The sequence below is a fragment of the Drosophila melanogaster genome, chromosome 2L (assembly GCF_000001215.4).
Source record: "Drosophila melanogaster chromosome 2L".
In the NCBI taxonomy this organism is placed as follows: domain Eukaryota; kingdom Metazoa; phylum Arthropoda; class Insecta; order Diptera; family Drosophilidae; genus Drosophila; species Drosophila melanogaster.
In genome coordinates this window covers 2,045,454-2,073,270 of record NT_033779.5, presented here as the reverse complement: position 1 = coordinate 2,073,270, position 27,817 = coordinate 2,045,454, and the positions used below count along the sequence as shown (strand labels likewise).

The 27,817-nt window shown below is 45.8% G+C and overlaps 3 protein-coding genes across 6 annotated transcripts in view; 1 reads left to right on the top strand and 2 right to left on the bottom strand.

Annotated features, from left to right (window-relative positions):
• The window catches only part of dpr3 (defective proboscis extension response 3), a 51,089-nt gene extending 36,608 nt beyond the window's left edge, over nt 1–14,481 (top strand). The window contains exons 3-8 of one of the 3 annotated variants that reach the window (NM_001272973.1): nt 6,111–6,529; nt 6,674–6,751; nt 7,528–7,660; nt 10,972–11,296; nt 11,364–11,461; nt 13,288–14,481. In NM_001272973.1, coding sequence (NP_001259902.1) covers nt 6,111–6,529; nt 6,674–6,751; nt 7,528–7,660; nt 10,972–11,296; nt 11,364–11,461; nt 13,288–13,418 — 1,184 coding nt within the window. In that variant the 3' untranslated portion in view covers nt 13,419–14,481. The remainder of the gene's footprint in view (nt 1–6,110; nt 6,530–6,673; nt 6,752–7,527; nt 7,661–10,971; nt 11,297–11,363; nt 11,462–13,287) is intronic. The other 2 variants (NM_001014459.2, NM_001272972.1) reach the window with 2 other exon arrangements.
• An 822-nt stretch (nt 14,482–15,303) lies between these two features.
• Nucleotides 15,304–18,682, bottom strand: Or22c (Odorant receptor 22c; the record flags this gene model as incomplete). Its single annotated transcript, NM_078730.3, has 6 exons — nt 15,304–15,354; nt 15,446–15,598; nt 16,136–16,237; nt 17,485–17,672; nt 17,754–17,944; nt 18,159–18,682. 6 exons carry the CDS (start codon nt 18,680–18,682, stop codon nt 15,304–15,306), a joined length of 1,209 nt encoding a protein of 402 aa, NP_523454.2.
• A 6,534-nt stretch (nt 18,683–25,216) lies between these two features.
• On the bottom strand, nt 25,217–27,777 carry Kebab (Kinetochore and EB1 associated basic protein). 2 transcript variants are annotated; one of them, NM_164451.2, is made up of 5 exons: nt 27,630–27,777; nt 27,260–27,571; nt 27,053–27,202; nt 25,632–26,843; nt 25,217–25,567 (listed from the first exon to the last, which is right to left on the bottom strand). In NM_164451.2, exons 1-4 carry the CDS (start codon nt 27,659–27,661, stop codon nt 25,694–25,696), a joined length of 1,644 nt encoding a protein of 547 aa, NP_722756.1. In that variant the 5' UTR covers nt 27,662–27,777; the 3' UTR covers nt 25,217–25,567; nt 25,632–25,693. The 2 variants fall into 2 exon arrangements, with proteins under 2 accessions (NP_722756.1, NP_001259900.1); NM_001272971.1 differs by having other exon boundaries at nt 25,269–26,843; nt 27,053–27,205.
• Between the last annotated feature and the right edge of the window lie 40 nt (nt 27,778–27,817).

The window sequence follows — 27,817 nt, the reverse complement described above, 5'->3', positions numbered from 1 at the left end:
TTGATGCATGTCTCTTTCACTGTGTGCCTGCACTGCGAGAAATGGGGAGTGTATATTAGCTAGTTTATATCGTATTATCTTGCCAAATTTAAATATCACGAATATTATCTAACAGCATTAGTATGCATCAATGAGCTATAATCCTTTAAGTCCTTCAATACGAGTTCACTTTGATTACTGCACTCTATTTTTCTCACTGCACTCTCGTCCATGTGTGGATATATGCGTGGGTGAAATTGAAGCATTACATTGTCGACTGCTGATGGCATGCTCCTGCTCCTGGTGCTTCGATTCTCCTGACACCTTTCACGCTCCAAGGGAGAGAGGTCTAGGGCAGCAAGGACCCGCCCTGAACCTAATCCCGGCCTGCAGCGCTGGCAGGAGCCAGGAGCTGCCAGGTTGCAGGTCCTGGTTTTAGTCCTGCCTTCGCATCCTGGCTGCTGGCCTCATTTGCAGCTTTCGAGTTGCCGCACCGTTTCACGTTAGCTTGTTATGCTTTTATGGCGACCCTTGTACTTTTTCCATTATGCCGGCAAGTGTTGTTCCTCCTGCTCCTCTTAGCGCCGCTTCCTCTCCTCTCCCATCCCCTCTTCCTTCATCCAGCTAACGCTCCCTCCGCTCAACCCTTTGCTGTTGTTGTCCTTGGGCTTTTATTGCATGTTTTATGGAAATTTTCAAACATTAGACGCACTCTGCACATCAAACGCATTTAACGCATTTCAGGTCTTCCACTCTACGACTGCTTTGGCCCCCACCTGGCCCCTTTGGATATGCTTACCTCATCCGCCCACTGGGCCACCCGTGTTTGTGTGTCCTTCGTGTATGCTGTCAGCCAATTTAGATGGCCCAAAACGCACCTGGGCGAGTTATGTGCATGTTCCTATGACTCAATCTCTATGACTGCACTGGCAGAAAAAATGAGGCGGGAAATGTGAAAGTAGCTTTCATTGTAATAATGTAGATTCGATAGAAGATTAAATCATTAGTTATATTTGGTAATATGATGCATTTAAATGAAATTTTAATATCGAGATGAGTGGAAGTATTCCCATTTTCTTTCTGTTTACCTATGGCTACACTTGCCCCTTCCATTAAATCTCAAATCTCTTGCCCCCACATCGCTGTGCATTTTGGCTTTTCGAACATGGAACACAAACTGCTAATTTGGCTTGATGTATTGCTCCAGAGACATCCATCAGCAGCTGGAGCTCCGCTCCTCGCCTCCTGTACATCTGTCCCCCGATTCCCGATCTCCAATACAATGAAGCCACGGGCCTAAAACCAGAATTGATTATGTGAAATTTGTCTGACGGTTTGAGTGTGTGAGTGTGCATTTCGGCTTTCGGTGTGTGTGTGTGTGCGTATGTGTGGGCCACAAAAATGTTTCGAGCTGTCTTTCTCAAATCGATTCTTCGGGGAACTATTTGTTTCGATTTGCGTTTGCATGCGGAATGGAAATGGACAGGAGAAACCCGAGTTGCAGATATGATTCTGTGCAGATCCTATAAGTTTTGAGTACTAAATCTGGTTTATGATTAATCTAGCCAACGGAACTGGTCAACTTTAGATAGAAATGATGAGTGCTCAGTGATCATAAGAAAAAAAAAATTCAATTTAATTGACACAGAAATTATCAACTATTTTTTTTCTATTTGCTGAGTTTTTAATGCAACTGCTGTCAAACTAAAATGGCCCCAATTAAATGTAAGTTTAAAAAACTTACACGCTGACCATTCAATTGACAGACAATATGCATTTGTGCGTTCATGTGTTGGGGCGAATGAAAAAAGGTTTCGATCGCCTAGCGCAGTTATTAACAGCAGTTAATCTTCTCACCTGGTTCACCCCGAATAAATGCATTAAATAAGTTCGCCTGAGTGGCGAGTTAATCGACTGTTTTTTTGGGCAAATGTAACTGTCCAATGCATCAATTAAGCGACATTGCAAAATGCTTGTTTGTTGGCAGCGGTGTTGCAGAAACCCTTTCGGCTGAAATTATATCGCTGGTCGGGTTAATTCAATCAATTCGCTGGCCCAAATGCTATTAATTTTGTGGGGCTAAAAGGGAGTGATTGGGCAGGGGGTTGGGGAGAAAAAGCTTGGCTATAAATTCATTTATAACTTTGATACGGGACAAGCCAAATGGCCACACAATGTTTGTCCGAGTCAAATCCACTTTCACTTGACACATAAATTGAGTTAAAAGGAAAATGCCAAATTGAATTTTATTTACGTTGAACATTCACGCTCGATTTCACACACGAAACAAATCCGCTCGATGGCAGCACCAGTAGGAAAATAAAAAGAAAATCAAAGAAATCAAAAAATAGAGAGAAAACCGAAATCTGAGCAGTGAAAACCCACAAACACGTGTGTGAGCCGTTCTGTGGGCCGGGAGATCCTTAAAGTCAGCAGAATGAAATTTACATGAGAGGAGCTCATGGATGGAGTCGCATCTCATTGTTATGCCAAGACATTGTCGTCATCAAATTATGGGCATGTAAAAATAGTTGCCATCCTCGTCCATATTGTTCGGCATTATGTAAATCTCTTCGGCGCAGATCCTTCTTGCCCATGAACACGCCTTTAATTGCAGAAAGGACGAGCACTGAGGGCGCGCCAGCGGGTCCTTTATGAGCGACATTACACGAGTGTTAACGATGACAATGAGCGGACAGGATGAGTGGTCCTGCCACGTGAATCCTGCGGAACGTGAGCCGCGCCGGGTCCCGAACTCATTATGATTCGTCTGGTGTTTTGCTATTTTTATAGACACTTGCACACTCCGCTGGGACTGCTAAGGCTCAGGACTCAGGTCTAAGGATTCAGGACTCTGAGCTTAGAGCAACCGGCTGAGGCAGTTCATAAATAATCAGATTTCTGGGCGGGCAGCAGTTGAATCCCGGGTATGGCGTTTATTGAACCCCGTCCAATCTCTTGACATTTGCGCCGTCTTCGCGGAGGGAAATTTCCGCTTTGCCCGCCTGTCAGCCGCATTTTCATACACTCACACTCGTACATATACGAAAGCGGAAAATTGTATATGCTTATGCGGCGCTAAGCCAGACAGAGTCTGACAAATCCATGGGTAGTTTTCAATTGCCTGCCATTTCAATTTATTTGCTTGTTTTTCCTCCAGGACACTTGGCATTAGGCGGCATTTTTTTGTTTGGACCCGGCACTCGAGGCTTTAAATAGAACATGTTGTCAGCAGGGGGATAAAAATAGTGTTCTGAAAAGGGTTCGTCGAGGGAATCTTCGGTCCTAAAATATGACACATATACTTTAATTTATTCAGCTCATATTCGTATAACAAGCAAACTCATCATGTCAGGCAATACGATATGAACGTCAAACATTTTTAGAACGCTTAAAGGGTATCGCTTGAAATCAATCAATCTGCATGGCATTCTATTCAATTTTAACTTAATTTCCGCTGCCAGCCAGTAGCTGGCAATTAATTAAATTCGATACCACTGAAGATTAACCAGCCACGACTAAGTTCGCTGGCAGCTTTAATTGCGTTAACTGGCTGCATTAAAACGTTGTCCGTATCCCCAGACAGCTGACAACCCGAAGCCGAAACCAGATACTAGATACTAGATGCCGCAGTGGAAAGGATTGCGGGAACAGCCCGTACACATCCGAATGTTTGGCAGAATCCAGGATCCACCTCTTGTTCGCTCGCTGGTTGGCTGTCTGGCTGGCTCCTTTTGTACGCTTGGCTTGTCTAGAATACTGCTGTTATTTTTGTCATTTTAAGTGCTTTGCCAAATGCACACGAATCGCTGCAGGCGCAGCACGAATATTTCGCCGAAACACTTGTGGCATCTGTGTATGTGAGTTTTTGGCCAACAAAGGAGCGAGCGGCGGGAAAGGGGGCCGTGGAGCAGGTCCTGCCCGGAAGCGCTGAGCGAGTAGGGGGGCTTGTGGGGTGGATGGCGGAGAAGGGGGCGTGCCGCGACCTACAGCAAACATTGGCCAAAAACACAAAACGCGGCGACCAACTTTCAGCCGCCTTTGGCTGCAGTGCGAAATCAGTTTTTGGGGTCTGGCGGGGGGATAACAGGCCCGAAAAAAAAAGAAGAACTTGGTAAGGGAAATACTCAAAAAAGCTTTGCGGCTTAGTGGAAAAAGTAGCCGGAAAACCCACAAAACAACAGAGCTGCCATTGCTCTTTTATTTGTTTAAATTTGTTTAGAAAGTTTCGCAGTTTTTCTGGTGGACCTTCAAGCGGTTCCGAATCGGAATGTCCTGGAAAATGGCATGCCAATGATGAAGTTATTGATGGTGATGATGGAAAATCGCTTCGCAGCTGCTGCCACCGCAGCTGGCGGGGAGAATGGTTGGGAATTTCCCCGCAGCACGTCGCTCACCGACGACTTTCCCTTTGAGCATTTAGCTGGAAAAATTCCTTTCGCGGCCGGGGGAGAATCACTCATTCGCAGCGTTGGCAGACGCACATTTTTAGCTTGCTTTTCGTGTGCGTTTTTGCGCTCTGCCCGCATTCTTGCCGGCGACAAACAATAAAATACAAATTTGCTACTTTACTTTACAGCAGCGCATAAAGAAAAACAACAAGCGGAAAGCATTTCCATGACCTCATGTGGTGAACCCAGACGTCTCACAGTCGGCATTCGTGGGCGAGGGAAGGGCAGTGGGCGGGACCTTTAAGTAGGTCGCAGCAAAATAAAAAGTTTGTTTGCCAAAGCTCTCCGTTCGGGAATCGCATAAAACATGGTTTCGACGGCGGTCCCCGAATGCCGGGATACCCTAAAAGGTTGTGGCCAAGCCGAAGGACGAGGCCGGATAATCCTAGGAATTGACCGAAAATTGTGTGACAATAGGAACAGGATTAAAGCAGCTGCATGCGGCTCAAAAGTCTCTTTACAAATGTTATGGGAATGTGCGTGAATAAGAGAAAACATTTTACGACAGTCCTATACCTATATATAGTAAAGATACAGATACTTAAAGACATGCATTTCCTAGATAGGCTACATCCTTTAAAAAACCATGATTATTTCCATTAATAATAAACTGCTTCCGATAACTTCACTTTGGCTGATCCCAAGCTGTTGTAGTCTAAAATCCCCTGGCAGCCCAGAAAAATTCTATTTCAACTTTATTGTCAACTTCGAACTCAATCCAATATCCCCAATTTCCCAGCTCTCAGCTGGGCATTTTCCCGTTCCCCCACCAACCTCCCCGCCCCCCTGACTGTCACTCGTCCACATCAAATTCCCTGTTGATTTGAATTTAAAAGTAATTTTTTATATTTCGCTTTTTTTTTTTTTTTGCTTTACTTGTGTAGTTGGCATATTTGCAGCTGTCGCTGCTGTCGAGACAACGTGGCGGATGCTTAATATTTCGTTTTGACTTTATTTGTAGCTTGTTGCATATTATTTCCACCATTTCTGTTCCGTTTATTGTTTTGGCGCGCACAAATTGAATTTGTCACTTTGGCTCTGTGGATTCGCTTAAATTGTTGCCGCGCAGAAACGGGTTGCCGAATTGATATGCAAAATATTTGTGCACATATGCAGTGGCGGATAAAAATGCGAAACGCTCGCTAATAAATTAAATGCAAATTGTGCGCGGCCCGCACTTTTAAGCCAAAACGGAATTTATTTGCTTAAATTGTGCGAGTGGCGGGCGGAAAGCAAGGATGAAAGTGAATTGAATTGAAGTTACTTTGTGGTCGCTCCTGCGGGGGAAAGCAAAAAGTTGTGGCCAAAGTGGTTACAAATCAAATCAAAAGACCCGGCAAGATGAATGGTTGGCAGGAGGGGCAGGAAGGGCAGGCGGGGCAGTCGACCGAGTTATAAATTCATTTGGCCAACAAGGAGATGGAGAAAAACAGCAAGCAGGCGAGCACCTTACACAGTGGCAAAAACAAAAAATTCTATTTGAATTTTTGAAAATAAAAGCAGAACATAGATATTAAAATCCTTAACTTTATAAGTTTTAAAAATGTATGCAGTAAATTCTATCTTTTATATCGTAGTATTTTTCATCCCATAAGGAAGTGATGCATCACTTTTTTTCTTAGTGTCCCTCATCCTTGTTTCCGTGGCGCCTGCTCACCCCTTTCCTTTGTCTTCTTGCAGGACTCGCTGCGGCGGCCGCCTCCACTGGGCAACCGGATGACTCCGGTGATGGCCCAACCCTGTCGACATTCCTGTCATCATCGCAGTCGCAGTCGCCGTCGCCCCCAGCAGCATCAGCTTCAGCATCATCCCCATCCAGTTTCTCATCGTTTGCGGTGGCGCACGGGCCACAAACGGAAGCCACGAATCACACTTTCAAGAGTTTAGCCTTCCTGGACGCGTCCTTTGGCTCCGATCTGTTTGCGCAGACGGACGCGAAGAGGGAGCGAAGTGGCGCAGCGGATGAGGAGTCGCAGGATGCGGACACTTCACAGTCGCTGCCAATTTTCGACTTTGGCATGCCGCGCAACATCACCGGACGCACTGGCCACACGGAGGCCATAATTAAATGCCGCGTGGACAGTCTGCATGATAAATCGGTGAGTCTTGGCATGCCACTCCCCTCGGGTCCTGCGGGCGCAAAGTGATGAAGATGCGTGCCAAGGACATCGAGTATATCATATGGATGTCCACTCGTTAATCAATTTTTCTGTCTCCCTTTCGCTCCTCCTTCCGCTCAACAGGTATCCTGGATACGGAAACGTGATCTGCATATCCTGACTGTAGGCACTGCCACCTACACGTCGGACAAGCGCTTCCAGGTGGGTCCATGTCGCAGGAATCCTACATTCGCTGGCTAATTGAATGCGATGCTTAACTTGGGTCTCAAAGTCAGCGGACACAGTGGCTTACTGCGGATACAATCTGATGGTGAACGAAGGGGGGAGTGCTACTCTGAAGGACTCTCAACTCTTAACGAATTTTCTTTCCGACAGAGTTGAGCTGATAGTGATATCCTCACGTCCTTTTCGATTGGCAGCACATATATATATATATATATATATGAGCAGGGACATTAAGTTACCATCTGTCAGCTTTAGTTTGCATTATCCTTACAGCGAGCTAAATACCTGTGCATTTATGTATTCCAAAGGACCAGTTTAGCTGGCATCACAACAAATCCTGATAAACTTTTAGCCACAATGTAAAAGTTAACTCCGACTCTCAGGGGAATTATGGCCATAGGGCCACTTTCATTATGCATGCATAAACGATATTTCAATGGCTAATCCAACTCATAACTCAGGACAAGTCCGCAACCACCTCTCAGCCTCTTAACACTGTGTTTTTTTTTTATTTTGCCACTGTGCTGCAGCTGCAAAACAAGCCGTAAACAAACAAACATTCAATTGTATAATTGCTTAATTTCCATGAAAAAATGAGAGACCCGATTGCATGGAAACACAAATTTGCAGCCTTGCAAATTGTTGCCTCGAAAGCGAATAATTATTCCGCCGAGACTGGCACGAATTGAATTGAATTGAAATCTGTAAACTGCAAACTGTGGTGTTTAAACTGATATTGTGTCCTGTGACAGGTGACTGAATCGAAGGACTCACGGGAGTGGACGCTGCATGTGAAGGCGCCACTGGCCAAGGATAGCGGCATCTACGAGTGCCAGGTGAACACGGAGCCCAAGATGTCCATGGCCTTTCAGCTGAACATCATCGGTGAGTGGCATTTGACGAGATGTGAAATGAATTTTGTTTTATTTGAAAGTGATTTGCTGTGGCCCAACTGTTTACCTTGTCGCCGCCGGGCTTATTAAAAATGTTAATTCAGTTTTCGGGCGGCAGCTCCTCGCAATTATGATTTTTTCATCCTAACCGAAGGGGCAACCGTTTCCGTTTCGTTTCGTTTGGATCGAGTGCCTCTAGGCATTCATTTTTAATTTCACATTTCGGCCCATAAATAAGTAAATAAATAAAAAGCGAGGTCGAGCTCCTGCCGCTCCTGCTGCTCCTGCTGCTCCTGCTCCTCCTGCTGCTCCTGGTTTCTGGCCCCAGGAGCTCGGATCGCATGGAGCTTACATGCCGGCGTAGTCGCTGAGTTAATTAGCATGTCAGCCCGGCGGGATTTCGAGCACCGATTGGAAATGTATTCGGCGTTTTAATGAGCCATGCATAATGCGTGTGTCCGCATATAATTAGCAGGCAGTGTGCCACCAGTCCGGTTTCCGGTTTCTGCCAGCGCAAACAATGTCTATTGTGTGCATTAGTGACTCCAAAATCTACCGACAATGATTAATTGATGATGGCCTGATTTCGGAGCGCATAATGGGTTTCTGGTTGTAGGAAAGTGGATTTTCTTAATCACATGATTTATATGCCACACTTTGTCGTATCACCTGAAAATCCAATTTCTCTAGCGTTTCTTTTAGCTAAATTGTAATCTGCTTGCTTTTATAGAGAACATACAATTACCTACACAAAATGTGATTGCTGCCATACCTTGATTGCCTCATTGTATCGGCGTTAATTCGTAATCTCAATCCGTTTAAAAAACAATCACTTTGCATATTGATTTTAATGGCAGTGCAAGGCACTTTCGGGCTTAAGGCGCCGCCATTAAGATGGCAATTGTTGGGTCTTTAAATCTCATCGGCTCTTCGAGGCGACAAGTGGATGAAAAAAATGTCCAGGATATCGGAGGGGGTGGGGCGATAGGGGACAATTCGGAAACGAGCTGCTGACAGGTCCTGTCGGCATCTGCTGTCAGCCACTTATGCAAATCAGTCGGCAATGCCTTTTTAAGTTTCCGATTATGCACTTGGGCGCGATGCATTTTTGTCTGTCCTCTTGTGACAGCAACCTCTTTCATGATTTCCTGCTCCGACGCTTACAAACGAATTTCCGATTACATTTTCTTCATGGCCGTATGCATTTTAATTTACGTTAATGAAACAATGTCCAAAGGAGCATGACAGCACTGGACTGCTCAGTGGACACTCCACGCTGGCCACTGCTGACAGCCTGGCAAACTGGCCAACTGGCTGCGTCCTTAATAACATTATCGGCATACGTGTCGTATGAGTGACTTTCGCAAGGCGCTTAACTCTTCGCTCCTGTGCCGCCTTTACTTTCCATATCCTGCTCCTGTTCCTGCTCCTGTTTCTACAGCTCCTTGCCTCGTTGTTGCGGTGCATTGCATTTAATTAATGTCATTATGTAAATTTATGCGTCCCACCCAAACGATTTTATTTTCCCTCAACGTTTCACAGTTTTTCTCTTTTTTTTTGGGAAACGAGATTTATGCCTGATATAAATTCTGCCCAGGGCGTTACGTCCACCACGGGGCTCCGTGAAATATCCAATATAAATATGCATAAAGTATGCCCTAAGATGACAATTTAAAAGGTTGTATTTATGCACGCATAATTTAAGAAAAATATATTCGCGCCATATTTCAACGGCAATTAGCTGAGTAATTGATTGTTTAATCCTTTGAAAGAAGGATACAAATTACGCATTTCTGTCAGGGATTTAAAAATTTACTTTCCGCTAATTATTCTTTCAATAGGTTTTACATACACACGATGCACTATATCCACTGCATTGATGAATTGTTTGCAAGGATCGCCACAGTTTCCACTTCATTTAGTTTAAAGCATACTTTTCTGCGCCCTATCAAATCCCATCAACATTTTTGCAGAATTTAATGCGGCACTTGCCTTGATTCCATTTCTATTTTCGTGCTCGTCTAAGTGATAATTACAGCTATTTGACCTTAGAAAAAGCCCACTTTTGGCCCGCTTCTGCTCTATTTTTTTTGTTGCTGGCAGGTCGCAGTGCATTTTATTTTCATGAAATATTTAAATTAAAAAACTTCATGCGCCGCCACACAAAATGCACGCAGAACTTTAGCGACAGCTGCTGAAAAATGAAGGAAAAAATGAAAATCTGAAATGAAATGAAAAACAGTGGGTTGGTTGGCTGAAAATTGTTGCTGCAGCTGCCTGTCGCCGTCTCTTTCCGCATTTGCCCTCTCCCTCGCTCCGTCCCTCCCTCCCATCGGGTGTTAATTGCCTTTAACGCAGTGACACTGCACAAACACTCTGGCAAAGGGGGCGTGGCCGAGGGGAGTCGATGGGGGCCGAGGCAGATACAAATACACACGCACTTAATGGTGCAATGGGATTTTTTAACTCCTCACACTCGGCACATATGCCACAGACGCAAACAAACAGCTGGAAAAGCCAGCGAGAAAAGAGAGTGAGCCGTGGAATGAAGCCAGATCTCCGGCAGACACTTTAACCCCAGGAACCCCCCACCACCACCAACCCACCGCGCTTGGGGAAACCCCTGAGCATCCTGCGACCCATGTAATCATCATCATATGCACTTTTATGAGCTGCTCCGTACGCTGCGCTGGTCACAGTGGGTCAAAGTGGTCATAAGATGAAATTCAAACTTTATTGCGATGAAACGGAAAGGAAATGCATTCTGTCAAATTCAAATTCAAATAGGTTACTTAAATCTTTTTACTTTTTAGCACGTTTTGATATGCCCATATACCCGTTCATTGAAAATCCAATTCCACGGTGCGGCGACAGAGTTTTTATTTCGTTTCGGCCACGCATGTCTCCTGTTTTCGGGTATATTTTTTAATTATTATTATTTGCACAGTCCAATGCATAATAAATATTATTATTAACCCAGTTTCGCTGGAGCAGCGAGTGTGACTTTCCACATGAGTATGTGTGCGGCACCCACACACACACACACACTCGCAGCCAGCCATATAAGTTTATTCACGTGTCTGGTGTGATTTTCCCCCACCAAGGGCCCACTTCAGCCTCGCATTTCGTGGGCTTACTTAAATTTAGTGCAATTGAAAAGTTATTCCATAAAGTTTTATGATTAAAAGTTTTTATGTTCATTCAGTTGGTTGCGAATTCGTTTTACGAGCGATTGCCCCAAATTGATTTCGGTTTCCCACCTACGATGCATGTTTTCAATTCGTTTGTGGCCTGTTTTTGCAGAAATCTCCCCGGATGCCAAGGCGGTTATCAGTGGGCCACCCGATCTGCACTTCAAGGCGGGCAGTGCCATAATCCTCAACTGCCTGGTGCAGCAGCCGTCGGTGAAGGACATTGGGCCGATTTACTGGTATCGCGGCGAGCACATGATCACCCCCTTCGATGCCGATGATGGACAGCCGGAGATTCCGGCCGGCAGGGGCGAACATCCCCAAGGGATCCCCGAGGACACGTCCCCGAATGACATAATGAGCGAGGTGGACCTGCAGATGGAGTTCGCCACACGCATCGCCATGGAATCGCAGCTTGGCGATACCCTCAAGTCCAGGTGGGTGTTCCTCTGCGCCCCACTCCCTAATTGAGTTGTTCTTAGTGCGCTGCTTAATCCTCCGCAGGCTTCGCATCTCGAATGCCCAGACCACGGACACCGGCAACTACACGTGTCAGCCAACGACGGCCAGCAGCGCCAGTGTCCTGGTCCATGTGATTAATGGTGAGTCCTGGGAATGAGTGAGCGAGTGTGGCCTACACTGGGAGCAATACCTGACTAGCTTTGGTATTACTTACGTTTATGCATTCCCTCGAAGTTTATAAAAGGGAAAATAGGATCCAAGACCTCAAGCTCCTCTTATATAACACCGTATTTATAATATTTTCTTTGAGTGCATCAAAGCCTCTGACTGTCGTCTCAGGTGCTGGCCAGGTCGACATAAGCCTATCCGTTACACTGTCAACCTGAAGTTGGTGTACGAAAGCCAAAGGAGCAACTAACTCCCAAAAGCTAACTATCATTTAGTAGCACAGCCCTTCTTCGCTTGGCAGACGGGTGAATAATTTTATGACCAGCACTGTAGCCAACGCCATTCATATTCACCCGGACACGGCCTAAAAACTAAAAGTTTTCGCCCCACTCCATCATTTGGACGACTGTTTGCTCGGGAGTCTTTTGGGCTGGCCTCCTTGGCGTATGAGTAATGCGGATGGAGGAGCACAACTCAGTGACTTGGCTTTGCATATTTTACACATAAATTAGACGGGAATTAAGACATTTTAAGCTGCGAAATGAGGGGCATAAACTTGACGCGTCTTTTGTCCGGCAATTTCCACTGTTTTTTACGACCTTTTATGGCAGGACATTCGCAGCAAATTGAAGGCCTGGCCCAGTCATTTTGCTCGTAGTCTTAGTTTTTATGCAGCATCAAATGTTAAGCGAAATGTCCAGCACTTAAGTTGTTAAGTTGTTTATTCAAATGAAATTGTTGTACGGACTGGAATTTGCATTTTAAAGAGCCGCCATCCGTTGCTCCCACTTCATCCTTCGCTGCAAAGCCGTAATAAATATGATTAAATGTCAGAAGTAAGTTGCAAAAAGGCACTTAATCATGCCCCACATGTGGCACAAAGGCCGCGAGTTGGGATCGGGCTGGAAAGGGGGAAGGGGAGTCCAGATAGCAGACACGGCGTAGAAGAGAAGCTGCTGCCACAACCACTGTGACTGTAACGGTGACTGTGACTGTGACTGTAACTGCGACTGGCTTGCATAAATACAGATAATAAATCAAAGGCAATAAAATTTTAAGAAAAATGATAAGGGCAAAGTGCTGGCCTAGGCGGGGTAAAGGCGACCAGGGAGATGCTCTACCGGGAGTTTTAACTCAAACTAACACAGAGTAATACCTTAATTTTTTTTTGGCTTTGAGGCACTAGGGAAAGTTAAGATAGCGATTTGGGAACCTGCTTCCTTGGAGGCTGACAAAAAATGATTTAGCACAAATGGAATTCCAATTTCGTGCCTTATTTATGAACGCCCCTCGATACCCTGCCCGCGCAGAGCATATTCCACCCATTATTCATTGCTCATATCCCGACGCGTTGGGTCCTTAAAAATCAGTGCCAGGATGGTGGGGCCGTGGCCCAACGTATCCTTTGTGACGAGTCAAAACAAAGCATTGACAAATGATGCGCCTCGAATAACATTTGCTCGGGCGAGAAAGGCCGCAGAAATATTGCGTATACGCAGACACACATATGTCATTTATCTAGTCGGAACAAACAACCGTCCTGCCCCTGCTCCACTTAGCCATTCCTCATTTCACAGTCACTGCCAGCGATGCATGGTGAAAAATCAGTGGTACAGTCAGTTATTCAATAAGTATATACTAAAAGCTAACTCGTGTAAAAGTCTAGCAACAATATAGAGATTGTTCTCCGTGTAGGTCACAATTAAATTAAGTTATTTGCCCGGGCATAGCTTATGGCTCTGTGCCCTCGTCGAAATTTGAATACACATGTTCATTATGCCACTGTTTGTCTCCCCAGATGAGAACCCCGCTGCGATGCAGAAGAGCGGGGCGTGTCCTTGCGCCCTCGGTCCGCTCCAGCTGCTCCTCCATCTGCTGCTGCTGCCGGAGTTGTTGTTGCTGCGAGCGGGACTGGCTGCTGGCAACTGAAAGCGCAAGTTGTTAGCACTCTAATTGCAGCTGAACGAGAAAATTATGTTCCATGATGTCGGAATTTTTAGTCTGTATACTGTGCTGTGCTGTTTTTTTTTCGGACTCTGGTGGGGGAGGGGGTGGAAGGGAAGGAGAAAGAAAATGGAAAAGGCAAACAAGGCAGGAGGCGCTTTCCCTTTCAGGCGAATGTTTGTTTTCCTTTTAATATTTACATTTCATTGTGCAAAATGATACACTGAGCCGGGCACGAGAATGCAAAATGCAGAATGTGAAATGCACGGGCTGGAGGAGGGACAAGGCACATGGCACAAAGGACAAAGGAAGGACGCAGGACACAGGACACGGGACACAGGACCAGAAGGACGACACTCTCTGTAAATACCACAAAGATGCGGCCCCGCTCACAGATATAGTTACAGATACAAAAGCGTGTATTTTATTTCATTACTGCCGCTCCTTTATGAAGGAGCCGCACACGCATCGACTTTATAAACATTTCATGCTGTCTCAACAGAAGCAAAGCTAACCGAAAACCGAAAAAAAATGTGGAAGATATGATATGAGAGGAGCCACGCCCCCACTCACCCACACACACAAGTAACATCCGAACACCCCCACACACCCACACACCCACACAAGTAACCCACTACTATCCCGAAAAGAAAGATTGTAATATATATGAACAAAAACTCTCATCTGATCAACTAAAAGCAAAAACCTAATTATAAACACTAACTTGTGCGGAATTTATTTATGGGCAAAATGAAATTTAGTCACGCGGCACTCGCCGTCGAAATGGGAATGAAAATTGAATAAAATGAATGTGAATGCAATATGCGAAATTTCGGAAAGCGAATGGAAATCAATTGCGGCATGCTCGGCTAAGTTTTGTGTTGCACATGCGAGTAAAAGCATGGGTAGGCATGAATTTACTACACGTAAGCCAGTAAGCAGATTTTAGATAATTTATGTGATGATAAAACCAATAAATAAATAAATCAATGGAATGAACTCTTTCAACAATAAACCGAAAACGAAACGAATCGAATCGAATCGAAGCAACGAGTGCGCTTTTCATTTCGGGCTGTGGCAAACTTTTAATGTCTTTCTGAAATGCGGTGAGTACTTAGCAGATGCACAATTTCAGTGAGTTTCCCAACTCAATTAGTTGCCAGAGATGGGAAACTAGTGAAAATCCCTTTGAAGAGCGGATGCCAGCGAACCGAGCTCACAGCAATGCAAATGAAGAAGCCGACGAAAAAACCAAATGGCATATAAATTCATAGGGAATTATTCACGTCATTACTCGGGCAAAGTAAATAAATTGCATTTTTTTTTGAGATGAAATTAAAGAAGTTTATAGACCAATAGGATTTTTTTTTTGTGCAGATGTTCTATGCTTTAAATAATTATATCCCTGTAAGCCCTCCACTAACTTTCATCAGACTTGGCCATAACAATCTCGAATTTCACGAATTATAATTGATATTTGCTGCTGCTCGGTCCGAAAAAAGAATAACGCAAATGTTGTAACAACAAACAGCTCGGCAGACCTCAAGATGGCGCCGTAAAAACGCCATTACTGTCTCCGCCGTGGAGCAACCCCATCCAGTGGCTCCCATCCCCCGCATTTCCCCATCCCCCGACCCAATTAATGCGGCCATAGCCGCAAGTGTTTTTCATTAGTTGGAATCCGCACGCGGAGATCAGCGAAATATTTAAATTAAACAATTACGGCCGGGACAGGCGGCACTTGTTGCTCCGCCCACCCGTCCACTTTTATTCACAGGCAATTTGAGGTCCGTTCGGTTGCAGCTCTTAATTTAAACAAACAGCGAAGGACAGCGCCCAATCCGGCATATCAATCATACGCCGCGTGGGCTTACAGGAACGTCTTTAGCAGCGTGATATATGAGCCGGCTGTGCTGAGTATCTGGAGTGCCGGGCAGATGATCGAAGTGGAAACGGAAACAGAAACATAAACATTTATTATCATAATCAACGCATCGCATGGCATCCCATACAGATCGGAGTGCTGGCAGTGAGGGCGTAAAAAACGGCACCGCAATTGTTTTTGCCCGCTGCGAACGGCGCAATATCATTAAAATCACTTTCCTAGTCCTCGCATCGCATTTGTACCACTCCATGTCGTACAGCACGTCCGCCACAGCCGCACTCTGTGTAAAGAGAAGGAGAAGGAGTCGGTAGTCAGTGGAATGGGTTGTGGCACGGAATCTGGAGCTGGATGTGGATGTGGATGTGGATCTGGGGTGGGCGGTGCGGTTACACACTTTGTTGTGTAATTAAAATTTTATCGCAAGTGCAATTTGTGAATGGCACATCATTTTTTATGTGGCCGCCTGGCTGCTAAATGTTTAGCGTCAAATGGAAATTACACGAATGGTGAAAAAATACACACACAGCATATTCTTAATAGCAGGAAAGCACAAGATGATAATGGAGAAATCCATGGCAGGATTTAAATGGGAAACAAGAGAATTTAATAAATATTCATAAAAGCTTCTAAAAGTAAGCTATGCTTGGTTATTATTTAGTTAAGTTAGTTTACTCAACACTCCAATCGCATCGAGTTCAGTGACAACTCCTTCGCCAGAGTATCTAAGGCCGAATGAGTGATGGAAATGAAAATGGGCTGAGCCCGGAAAAGTGGAAAGTGGGGGAGATTTCGGGGTGTGGTCAGGAGTCGTACTCACACTCTCGCTGACGTGATTGCCTCCGAAGCAGTAGAGGAATAGCTGCGTTAGGGCCGCGATGATATAGCAGATGTAGGTTAAGCCGCTCAACGACGACGTGTTCTGCGGAGACGGAAGACGAAGAATTGGAGGGTGCGGAAAGTGAGAAGTGTGGGGGGGGGACGTCATTAATTGGAGCGAAATTGCTGGTGGTGAAAAAGTGCAGGGGATTATCTAATATATAATATAAGTGTATATATACCGTCGTTTTATGTGGCGTGCTCGGGCTTGAAGTAGTCGCGAAAATGGAAAACATCAGAGAAATGCACTTTGGCAAATGGTCTGCAGTCTGATTGCTTTTCCTCTCGTTTTCCCATTTTCCACTCGCCTGACATTCCTCCCATTGTGGCATTGAAAAAGAATTATGCATCTTATGCATGTCGTCGAGTGCCTAAAACTGTGACAATGCTCCATTTTATAAGTCCCCAACAGGATTGGCTTACAATAAATTGCATTTCCGCTCTTCCGCTTCTTCTGAGCTTATTTTAATTGTGTTTTGGCATTAGCTTGAAGGTTGCTAACTTCAAGTAAGGAAGGTTTATAAGGGACTGCTACTGTATATTACTGATTTCTATTAACCATGAGTTTTCGATATACAAGTTTGCTCAAATAAAAATAGCTTCGGAAAAGTACAAACTTTGTATTCATATTTCTCTTATCGAGCACGTGTCAAAACTCAGTGTGCCTTTAGGTCTTCCCAGCCCTCCATTCACGAACAGACTTAAAAAGTGATAATAGATCGCTGGTCGCAGGATCCCCGAGCGATAAACAAGTTTCGAATGGATTACTCAACACCACTTTGGGCCGAAAAAGAAGCGGCAGAAGGGCTAAGAAATTGCTGGCAGCATTTATCCCATTGGGGCCAGAAGCCAGGAGCCATGAGCCTTTCCCGAACATTTCCACTCCGTTCGCCAGTTGCAGCAAACAGCTTATGGGTCTCCGGTGTCCGGGACACCGGAAAACGTGCGAAAGTCGCATTAAAAACTTTTTGGGGAGCAGTAACAATTCATGCGCTTATAAATTGCCACCGGAGAGAGCCGCAGCCGCAGCCACAAAGCAAACAAACAAATCGGGAAAACCGAATCAGAACGGAGCGGCTGGAAAAGCCAGGGAAAAACAGCAAACAGTGAAAACAGGGAAAAACTTTTAAAACAGCCGCCGAATGCAGGCGATGCGAAAAGCCAGTGGCGCGACAAACTGGCAAAATATTAAAGGGGGCTTTGATATTGGTACCACTCCTGGTTGCAACAGTTTTTTGATTAACCCCAAGGATACCCGCCCCAAAGGAAGGCCTCTGAAAAGGGGCTCACCAACATGATGTCCAGGATGGTCGAGCAGAGGACGAAGGCGGCGGACAGGAAATGCATTAAAACGATAACGGTGAACTGGCGTGTTAGGTCCGTGCAGAAATCGATAATCGCATTGTGCCGCTCGACAACTTGGGCCAGTCTGTGCCGCACCTCCGCGTTCATCTCCTCGGTGAACACATCCACTGAGTCTGCAAGGGAAAGGAAAGCCAAGGAAAGTCATCGAGCGAGGGAAAACCATTGTCATCGTGCCGCAGCAGAGCCAGACCCACCGCCATGCAAATCGGCAAATATCCTGCGAATGTCCTGCTGCACCAGCCGGAAAGCGCCGCAGATGTAGAGGCACGAGCAAATGAAGAATCCGTCCACGAAGCTGAAGGCGAAAACGGTGCAGGCACCGGAAGCGGTCAGCAGCACGTAGGTGAGCGGAAAGACTCCTGGCTGCACGGCAAACGAGGGCAGTCTGTTTAAAAGGAACTGCGATTAATGGCGAATGGCGGATGGCGGATGGCGTATCTTAAGTGCTTCTGGCGGGGGCAATTGGAATCATTACTTATGTATCACCTGCCATCAACCAAATTGGTTGAGGAACTTTTCATCTTAACGGATACGCGATGCTTACGTAAGTAATAAAGTTGCACGAAATAGCGTTAGAAACCACAAACTAGCTTACTCACATGATATTAAAGGGCAGCTCGGTTTGACCTGGCAGCTGCACAATCCAGCGGTAGAGACCCATAATCAGCGGTTGCAAGGTGAAGGCGGCATTTGTCGCCGTGCCAGAGCTGAGCAACAACAGGCTGAGCCTGTTGGCCGTGGTGGCCAGTCCGACCAGCATCCTCTGGGCCTCCTGCCGCCGCGATTCCCACAAAATAGCCCGCAGGCGCTGGACCAACTCCGCCCACCGGCGATTGGAGCGGAAGAAGACCCACAGCTTCAAAACGCAGACCGCCTTGGTGGTTCCGGGGCAGAAGGCCTCCAGCGCCACCACCAGGTTGTCCAGGTGGACACAGCCGTACGACACCTCGCCCACCGCACCCACCACCACCATGGCGAAGGCGAACACGAAGAGCAGATGGGCGTGCCAAGGACGACCGCCCCCGCCCCTTATCCTTTGCGGCCAGAGGCCGACAATGAGGCCGGAGATGCGGGGAATCCGATAAAAGTGGTCGGCAATGGCAGGCTGCCCGCTGTCAGTCATTTCTGGGATGAACTCAAGTGGATACTATCGATGCTCCTACCGCAACTCCAGTGGTCAGCTGCTCCGGGCAAGTGTCAGACGCAATGTTGGCCACCGCTTTTATAGGCACTCGATGGAACTATTTGCCATAATTTGGGCACTGCAAAAAAAAACGCTAGTTTAGGGGCTTTTACCTATTACGATTCGCCAAGAACTTAAATATATGCATCTTTTTATCTTTAACTTACAAGTACACATTTTGCATTGGGGGACTTTCCGTTCTGCAACAAATATGTATTAGTTTAGACTTAAAACTTAAAACTAATTTCAGTGCAGCGTTAGCAAGTTGTGCCTTTGGCAAAAGTTTTAATTGTTTTTATGCTTACGTCTACGCTTACACTTCCTGCCGCCCACTCGGTTACACCACCCACTCCACCGACTCCGCCCATCAGTCAAGGTCCTTCCAACTCACCTGAGCTCGCCCCCGCCCGTCCTGCTCTAATTATACAGGACTCAGTTACAGTTGGAATATTCCACTCAGTGCAAACAACTGCCATTGTTTGACATTCAATATTTTGTGTGTGTTGCACAACAAACAACACAAACGACACAAAGGCAGGAAGGCAGGGAGTACAAATTTAATTAATTGTTATGCGGCAAAACTTTCAATTTCTTCGGCTACCTTACCTCCACTTCCGCTTCTTTGTCTTGTGTTGTTTTTAATTGAGGTTACCCCACTGCTCCCCGAGACTCGTTCATTTGCCTAAAAGTTGTTAATTGAGGGTTCTTGGCCAAAATGAAAAGCAATCGGAGCGCACGAATGGAGTTCGACTAAAAATGTTTATCAGCTTCGAAAATCAATTTACATCGAAGGGAAAAATGGAATTTCCACATCAATCGAATTTCGCAAGCAATCTACTGCTTTTAGTTGAATTTAGAAGCCAATCCTTTTCGTATGCTCAATAATCCGACTGCGAGACTTTCCATTTGCATGGCCAAGTGAGCCTGGCCATACAGTCAGTGCCAATAGTTAACAGACGGGACCAGGCCAACCAATTAAAAGTCCACAAACCAAGCAGCACACACACACACTCGGCCATTTGATAGATGGACAATAATTGCATTTTATTTGGGGGCCACAACGAATAATATTTGACTGGCGCAGTGGCCGGCAATGCAGTTGAGCTATTTCATTGAGGTCGTCCCATTAACTTGCAGCTCTCGTTACGAATTTGACTTGCCCAGTGTTTGGTGTCCCCACTCCCGCTCCCAGTCCCATATCCATCCATCAGCTGGCGGGCAAACATGGGGCCCGTGCCTAAGCCAAATCCGGAGCTAATCCTGTTACAGCAACTGTATCAACGCCTAGCACTATCATCGATGGCCAGTAAGTAGGCCGTGCCACGCCCACACACTACACAACCCGCGCGCCCCCTTTGGTGCAGTTTATTTTGCCGGTCTGTGTGACATATATCAACATGGAGCTGCTACTTCCCTGGCTATGGCAATGGCTATGGCTATGGCTCCACCTGCATCAGCATATTCAATGTGCGGTCCACACGGCGTATGCGCAACTCGGTGCCGCATAAGCGCACGTCAAGTGTTTGCCTGCGGCCACCTCGACCTCGTCCTCCTCCATCCGTGCATCCGTGGATCCGTCCGTTCATCTGGCTATCAGTGCTTTCCCACAGCACTTCCTCTCAAGTATCCTTGTAGCCCTCTGGCTGTGCGATTTGCGTTCAAGTGACCATAAAGCATTGGCTCAATGTTTGGGTCATATCTCCCACTGCACCTCGAGAAATATAATTTAATAGGGGTAATAAAAGTTGAAGTCTATACTCACGAATCCAAATTATTGCACGTATAATCCCAATCCAATTGAGTAACAGAATTTGATAATTGTTTTTTCACTGAATCAAGAAAAGGGTTTAATGTAAAGTTATTTTTCTTAGTGATCAAACACACCCCGTTCCGACCAGCCAAGCGATTATGTAATATGCAAATTGAAAGATTAAGCGGTAGGCATAAAGACAGAGCAGCGAGGATAGATGTGCTCCTTTGAAGGATATTCGCCTGCCGCCCACTTGCTCGGGGAGAGATTTAACAAATTGATTTGCGTACCTGGACCTTGGATTCGGGTGGCTATGCTTAGTCCCTCCCGATAAGCCACCCACTTTAGTGGGGATTACCACCCAGCGGAAGTGACGTCAGAGGGGGGCTACCATGGGCTTGGACAGCCCCTTCTGTGTTTCGGGCCTTGTTGTCCTGGCCCTTGTTGGCTGTCACTCCGGCGGGCTTGGCCTTTTATTAGCCGGGCGTATAGAAATGCTAGCTTCATTTATTGCCACGACGAGTACACCAATTTTCCATTAAAATTTCACCCCGACTGCGTGCGTGTGTGTGTGTCAGCATCTGTGCTTATGTGTGTGTGCGTGTGTCTGTGACAATTGCATTTGCGCATTTCCATTTCCGTTTCCGCTCTGCCATCGCCATGCGGCTGGCGTTTTCTTTTGCGAGCTGCTTTTGGCAGCCACGGCAGCGGCGAACGGCAAGCGGCCTTGGCCGCAGCCACCACCCACCCCCTTGGTCGCCATAAATTGCCAGCCGCATCCATTCATATCTTGGGCTGCCTCCCGACTCGCCATGCATCATCGTCAGCGGCATCATCGCCGCCTTGAATTATGCGCCAATAAATTTGTTTGCTGAAAACTTCACCTAAACCGGATTTCCCCTCATGCAGCATTTAAGTATATATTTAATTATTTGTGTGAGAAAATTAGGGAATAATATCTGCAGTCTCCTGCCACTGCACTGCACATTGCCTGTGCATTCGCTTGCGAACATCAAATTAGCAAGCGGCAACAGTGCGTATGATTAACATTAAATGCGTTCCCTGTCAAAGTGCATAATTTCAATTGGCAATGCGTTGCATCGAAATGGAAAAAATTGGGAAGTGCTGGCACCGCCCGTCACATAATTTTGCTTATTTTGGCAATTAGCTGCAAAATTGACGCTTCGAAATCAGAGTTCATTTGATGGCGAGGGTTGATGAAAGACCTTGTTCAAAGTAACAACTTCAACAAGAATTTAATTTTCGTCATAGATATTTTATTAAATCACACAATATCAGAATGTGACAAAGTGGGAAGTAAGTTTTCAACGAGGGTGGACCGATGAATAATGGAAATCGTTAGCATTCAGAGAGCCCACTAATTATCCGTTTAATCCAATCCATTCTCTGCCTTAAATATTCATATCCTGCCAATCTATTTTCCATATCAATCAGTCATTTTAGCGGTCCATAAAAAATTGGCCATAAACGCAGCAGATTTTATGCGCTTGTCACATGATAAACTGCGCTGAAATTATGTTTATTAAACATTGAAAAATGCATCGCAAATCTTCTATGCATAAGTGACACTTACTACCCGCCGGGTGCTTTTTATGGGGCAACGTAACTCAGGGGCAGCTTCTACGGGGGGCCAAGGGGCACGGGTCTCAGGGCATCTGCATCTGGGTGAAAACTACTAAAGCAACCCACGTGAAAGTTATAACTTGGCATTAAATGCGCAAAACCGAGCGTGGATATCGTGGATACACGGATCCCTAACACACACACACACACACACTTTCGCATCTGTATCTGTGGCAATAAAATGCAGTTGAGTGCCAGGACGAGGGGCGGCGGCTGCGGTCGGTGGGCGTGGCTGGCAGGCAGGCAGACAGGCAAGCGGGTCCTGTGAAGATGCTGCTCCTCCAGATGGAACAGACGGGGCAAATGTGTTGCACATTTCGGTGGCAAAAGTTGCACAAATGTGTGAAAATTGTACAACACAAACAAGCGAAAGGAAACAGGACCCCGGAGTCCTGGAGCACGGAGGCAGGATCCGGAGCTGGTGGCGAAACTTGCAGGACGAGTGTAAAATGCAATTGAAAAATGCCACAGTTTTGCATAAATCAGCAGGAAAGCGCCGAAAATGGTTCACAAACAAGCAGCAACAACAGACCAGGATCCGGCTGAACAACAATGGGTGCAGGCATGGGTAGGAGCAGGAGCAGGAGCAGCCAGGAGTCGCAGGAGCTGGCAAACATGGCCGCAGGCAACCCGTAAACATGGCCAACATGTCGGCGCTGGGAAAGGGAAGAGTCGGCAAATGGGGGCCACGGACCGCCGCAGATATAATTTACTGATAATGCAATTGCCGTTCGAGCAAACGCACGCGCCACCTGCTGCAGCATCGTCCTGGCCATCCTCATCCTTGTCCCCACCCGCCCCTCGTCCTTGCTGCACGCCCGACTAAGCAAGCAACTTCCTAGAGCCGAAAACCGCTGAAATGCGCAAAAAAATTGAGCAATAACAATTACACGCGCCACAACGAAACTTTAATGCACTGCCGCGAAGGCGAAAAGGTCGATAGAAATTACTAGGAATACAAGTTTAAAGACCGAGCTATGGTACAAAACATGTCCTTGCTTAAGGATATAGCTAGTAAGACTTGAAAACAGAGTTTCCATTCGAAGTAGAAATATATATTTGCAATGGGATAACAAAGTGAACGTATTGATTCTAATTCAGATAATTCTATGATCATATTTTTGTATTATCTAAGTATTGGGCTAAACTAGCATTGGCATCAAATGGTTTTCCGGCGCAACTGGACTCATTACAGTAATGCTGGCTGGAAGGATGTGGCCCAGAGTTCCTACAGCCAAGCGGAAGAGCAACTGTCAAATATAGCGAACGTTGCACAAACTGCATAAATATTACAATCGCATGACTCGACTGGATTGGGGGAAATGGGCGGGATTGGGGGGATTGGCGGACGTGGACTTGGTCACGCTGCACTTGACGTTTTTCCCTTTTCGCTGGGAGTGGCAGCTAAACCGGAGGACACATAGAAAACAGTTCAGCCGGCGAGTCATCATCCAGTGGCTACCACCGCTGCGCATACAAATTTTATTCACTTCCGCCGGGCGATTTCCAAATTAAAGCTGCCGCACTTCAACTTAAAGCACGGGGAATCCCCGCGCGTTGTCCTGTTTGAAATTAAATATCAACAACAGTCGCTACTTTCCATTAGTGCCTGGGAGAAAAAAAGCAAAGGATGTCGAAGAAATAGTGCCTTTTGATTTTCGGCAATTCTTTCTTTGCTCAAGCGTTTTTCTCTTAAAAATCGCAGAGTGAATTTCTTTTGTTTGTTCGACAATCGAACGAGTTCGAAAGTTTTCGCATGAACATAGAGATAGTACAGTGACCACTCGATAATTGTGACTTAATAAGGGTGGGTGAATTATGCATTTGCATGGTGTAGCGTAAGATTTGAATAGGAATTTATGAACAACTGTAAGTCGACTTAATGGACAATAGATACTTGTATTGCTTCCTATACTAAATAAAATCCAATTTGCTTAAGTAGCAAATATAAATACCTTGAAAGGAGCTCCCACTGCCACAGCCCCACGACACTTTCCATTTGCTGGAAGTTCGCTGCTCGGCTAATTAACTCAATTGCAGCTTTTCCGGGCTCGGGCTCCGCAATTCTTCATTAGCTGGAAGTCAAAGTTTACGATATGCGATTATTTCACTCCAGCGAAGCTGTCAGTACTGGATGCGGATGCTGCTCCTTTGTGAGTGACTGGTTTGGCTGGTGCGCGAGGTGGATGAGTGTTTGTTTTATGAAGGAAAATAATGTACGAGACAGCACCGCCCACCACCCACCCGACTGCTATTTTCCAGCCGTAATTGTTTTGGCCTGACTCTGGGAGCCAAGTTTTAAAGGTGCTGCCAAGCCAAGCACACGCAGTTGGAGCTACAGTACACGTTATGACACACGATGTGGGCCAGATAACTATTTCCAGGTCGGCCCTGGAGTAAGTACTCCATCGCATAATCTTGGAACTTGGACAACTCCTCCTTGGCTCTTCTGTCCCCCCACACATTTCTGCACTTTAGGTGTATGTGCTTTTTGCCCCAGTGGCGTCGTGTTGTTATTGTTTAATTTGCGCAAAATTCAGCTTGTTGTGTGTTGTTCTTGGCTGGGGAATTTGCATTCGAAATTTTGGCATTGTTTGTCCTAGGAATTCGCATTTCCATTACACTAATTCATGTATTTTATTACACTTGCCTGCTCGGCTGGCGGGATTTGGATTCGCAGGCGGGCTTTAAACATTTCGTTGCCGAGGAATAATTTATGCAGTTCACTGTTTAATTGCACAGCTCCGTTTGTGGGTGCGGTGCGGTCATAGTTTCCAAGTTTATACTCGTGCCGAGGACTGACGCTGCTGCCTTGCATCTCTTCCAGTTGAGTAATAAGATTATTAGTTCCACTCCGGGGCACAAACACAAACGCATTATAAATCTAGCCCCAGCACACGCATATGCACACGCACACAGACGCACGCCCGCCACCCACCCGGCCACTTCCCCTTGTTAGAGGACGTCCTTGCTGCAGGACCTCTAAATTAATGCCAATCCACAAGTCTTGCACAACTTAGCCTTCTGTCTAGCAGCTACTCTAAAACTAGTTCAATACCTTATCCAAAAATGTGTCAATTATACTGATACAACTTTTTTTAATGGTTAATATTTCACAAAATCCATTTGGCTACGAAATGAAAGTGACTCCTTAAGTATTATTTATTCCGCTTGATATGGAATCTATACATTGGTATGACAATAATGGCAACTTTAAATAACGAATGGAAAACTCAAAATATACCAATGAAATGGTAGTGCAATTTAAAATATTTTGGCAAATCAAAGCTAAGCTGCTTAACTTTGCAGCTATTTCCATTGACTTAGTGTAGCCAGGCTGCCGATGACTCATTTAAATGTCAATTACACGAACTTAAATCCAGGCCAGGATGTTGCCGAGACTTTCAGTTGATAAATTCAATTAAATAAATCTGTGAAATACAGGAGGACTACTAAGCCAGGAGCTTAGACGGTGGGTTCGGGTGTTCAACTTACGCAACACGCAAATATTTGCTTAAATTAACTGGCATTCAATGAGGGATGTGGCTTATGTTCGCCTAAGGGCTTCCCTGGGGCGGCTTAATGTTTAGCTGTAGAAGATTTGAATAATTATCCTCATACAGCCGCTGCAGTTGCTTCATACGTTCGTGCAACTCCTCCTCCTTTGGATTATCGTTCAAATGTAATTGGGTTAGAAGGCCGATATTTCTGTTTCTTAAAACCACACAGTCGGCCAAGTCTTGTATTTGGTCATTAAAGGCTTCGATGCATTGCTTGTTAGCCTTACAACAGCGTTTTAATTTTATCTTGGCGAGGCTTACGAGCTCGGAGAACTCCTGGAGACGCAGGCGTTGCAGTTGGAGTTCATGGAGGGTCTCTTTTTGAAAATCCAGGAGTCTGACGAAGTCCTGATTCCCATCGCGCTCCGTAACTTTATCCATGTCCTTGGATACGGGGGATTCCGGCATCAGAGATTCTTGGTAATTGTTTAATCTTTCTTTCTCTATTTTTATGTTTTCAAACTTCTGTTGCAGGCTCATTACATCATAGGATGTACCAGATGCCGATGCAAGTTGTTCAATTCTCTGCTTTTCAGAAACAACGGGGAGCGCACACATGCCTTCTCCTTTTCGATGTTCGAGGACATCCAGCAAGAAATTGAGTAATTCCAGCACATGGGCGATGGCTTGTGTGCTGTTCGGCGTTTGAAGCCAGCTTTTGTTCACCTTTTTGGTGTACTGCAGCTGCTGCAGTGCCTCCACCATCTGCTGCACATAGCAATCCCTGCTAAGATGCGAAAATGTTATCCCATTAAAGGGTAGGAGGCGCACTAGTTGTTTCACAAAACCCGAGATAAGCTGACGTAACTGGTAGTCAGTCTTTTTCCGCCATTCCTTGCCAATCTTTTCCAGCTCCCGCCGCAGCCAGTCAGTCCCCAGCTCAGTTTTGAAGTCCAACTTTCGCTTTGAGGTGGTCAGCTTGATTCCTTTGTCGGATTCGTGAAGCCTTTTCGGATCCTTGGGGTACGAAAATCCCATCTGTGGCACTAGAAGCCTGCTCGATGTAAAGCTACTCCTTGGTGGCTTTGTTTTTAGGCGGTCAATAGAAGTTGATGCCAAGCGATTGGTTATAGACTCCTGGCGCTCCCGTTCGAGGATCAATTTTGGACGGATAGGCTGTGGCTCCGAGGATGGTATGCATGTATGGCTGTTAAATAGCAGAAAACATGAGATGATATCGACTAGGTTGTTTTTAGCAGGGAAAGCTGCGTCAAAAGCCATTTTTGTTTTTTAGTAGCATTTTAATATTGACTGGGATATGGAATTGATTGGCTATTCAATAGACAGCATTTTAAAACTTAAATAATGGAAGCGGTATTTTAATGCACAATTCCTTTAGAAATATCCTTAACACACCTCTTTGAAAGTTCTTGGTTTTCCTTTGGATTCCTCTGGGACGGAATTTTCGTGGCAGGAGTTCCTTGATGCTTGGACCTAAGATCCTCCAGAAGTTCCTTAGCACGTCTTGGACGAGGTTCCGAAGCGGGTATAGTTTTGTTGGTACGGCTACTGAGAATAGCAATGAAGTTGATTAGAACTTGGGTCATTGGAATTTCACTTTACCGGAACTCTGGTGTTTTGGGTCCTTCCCAGGTCCGCTGCCTGTTCTGGGAAGCTAACAATGAGTGTTTTGGTGGTACTTTGGAAGCAGAGGAAGATCGATATAGTGATCGCTCCAGGCGCTGTAGCAATTGTTTCGGGCGCTCCAAGCCGTAGTCGGCATCGGTAACGAATATGGAAGGTATCCGCATCTCTGGGTGTTTGGGGCTCTGGCAGTTGCGTGGGGTTAGATATCCTTTTGCGGGGGTGCACCTACTGGACCTTTGTCTCTCCAGCAATTCCTTTGTACGCAAGGGGGAGCAGCACCCTGGAGTTCTAAGCAAGGATGTCGAAATTAGTATGTGAGAAAACATGGACTTGTTGCCAAACCCACCGCATATCTGGCGATTTAGCCATACTACTCATTTTTCAAGCAATTAATGTAAGTGTTTTTAATTTTCCTCAGGATATTTACACTTTTTAAATTTGAGCAATAACAACAAGCCAGTGACAACAAATGCTCAGATGTAAGTGACATGACAGCATCTGGCAACGCTGCCACAGAAGAGGATACAAGTGGCA

Bases quoted from the DNA above. Each gene is read 5' to 3' on its own strand.
- Kebab (NM_001272971.1), bottom strand. From the start codon at position 27,661: ATGAGTAGTATGGCTAAATCGCCAGATATGCG. The intron at 27,206-27,259 runs GTAAAGTGAAAT...TGCTATTCTCAG, and splicing joins CCCAAAACACCAGAGTTCCG to TAGCCGTACCAACAAAACTA. The intron at 26,844-27,052 runs GTGTGTTAAGGA...GCTATTTAACAG, and splicing joins AACCAAGAACTTTCAAAGAG to CCATACATGCATACCATCCT.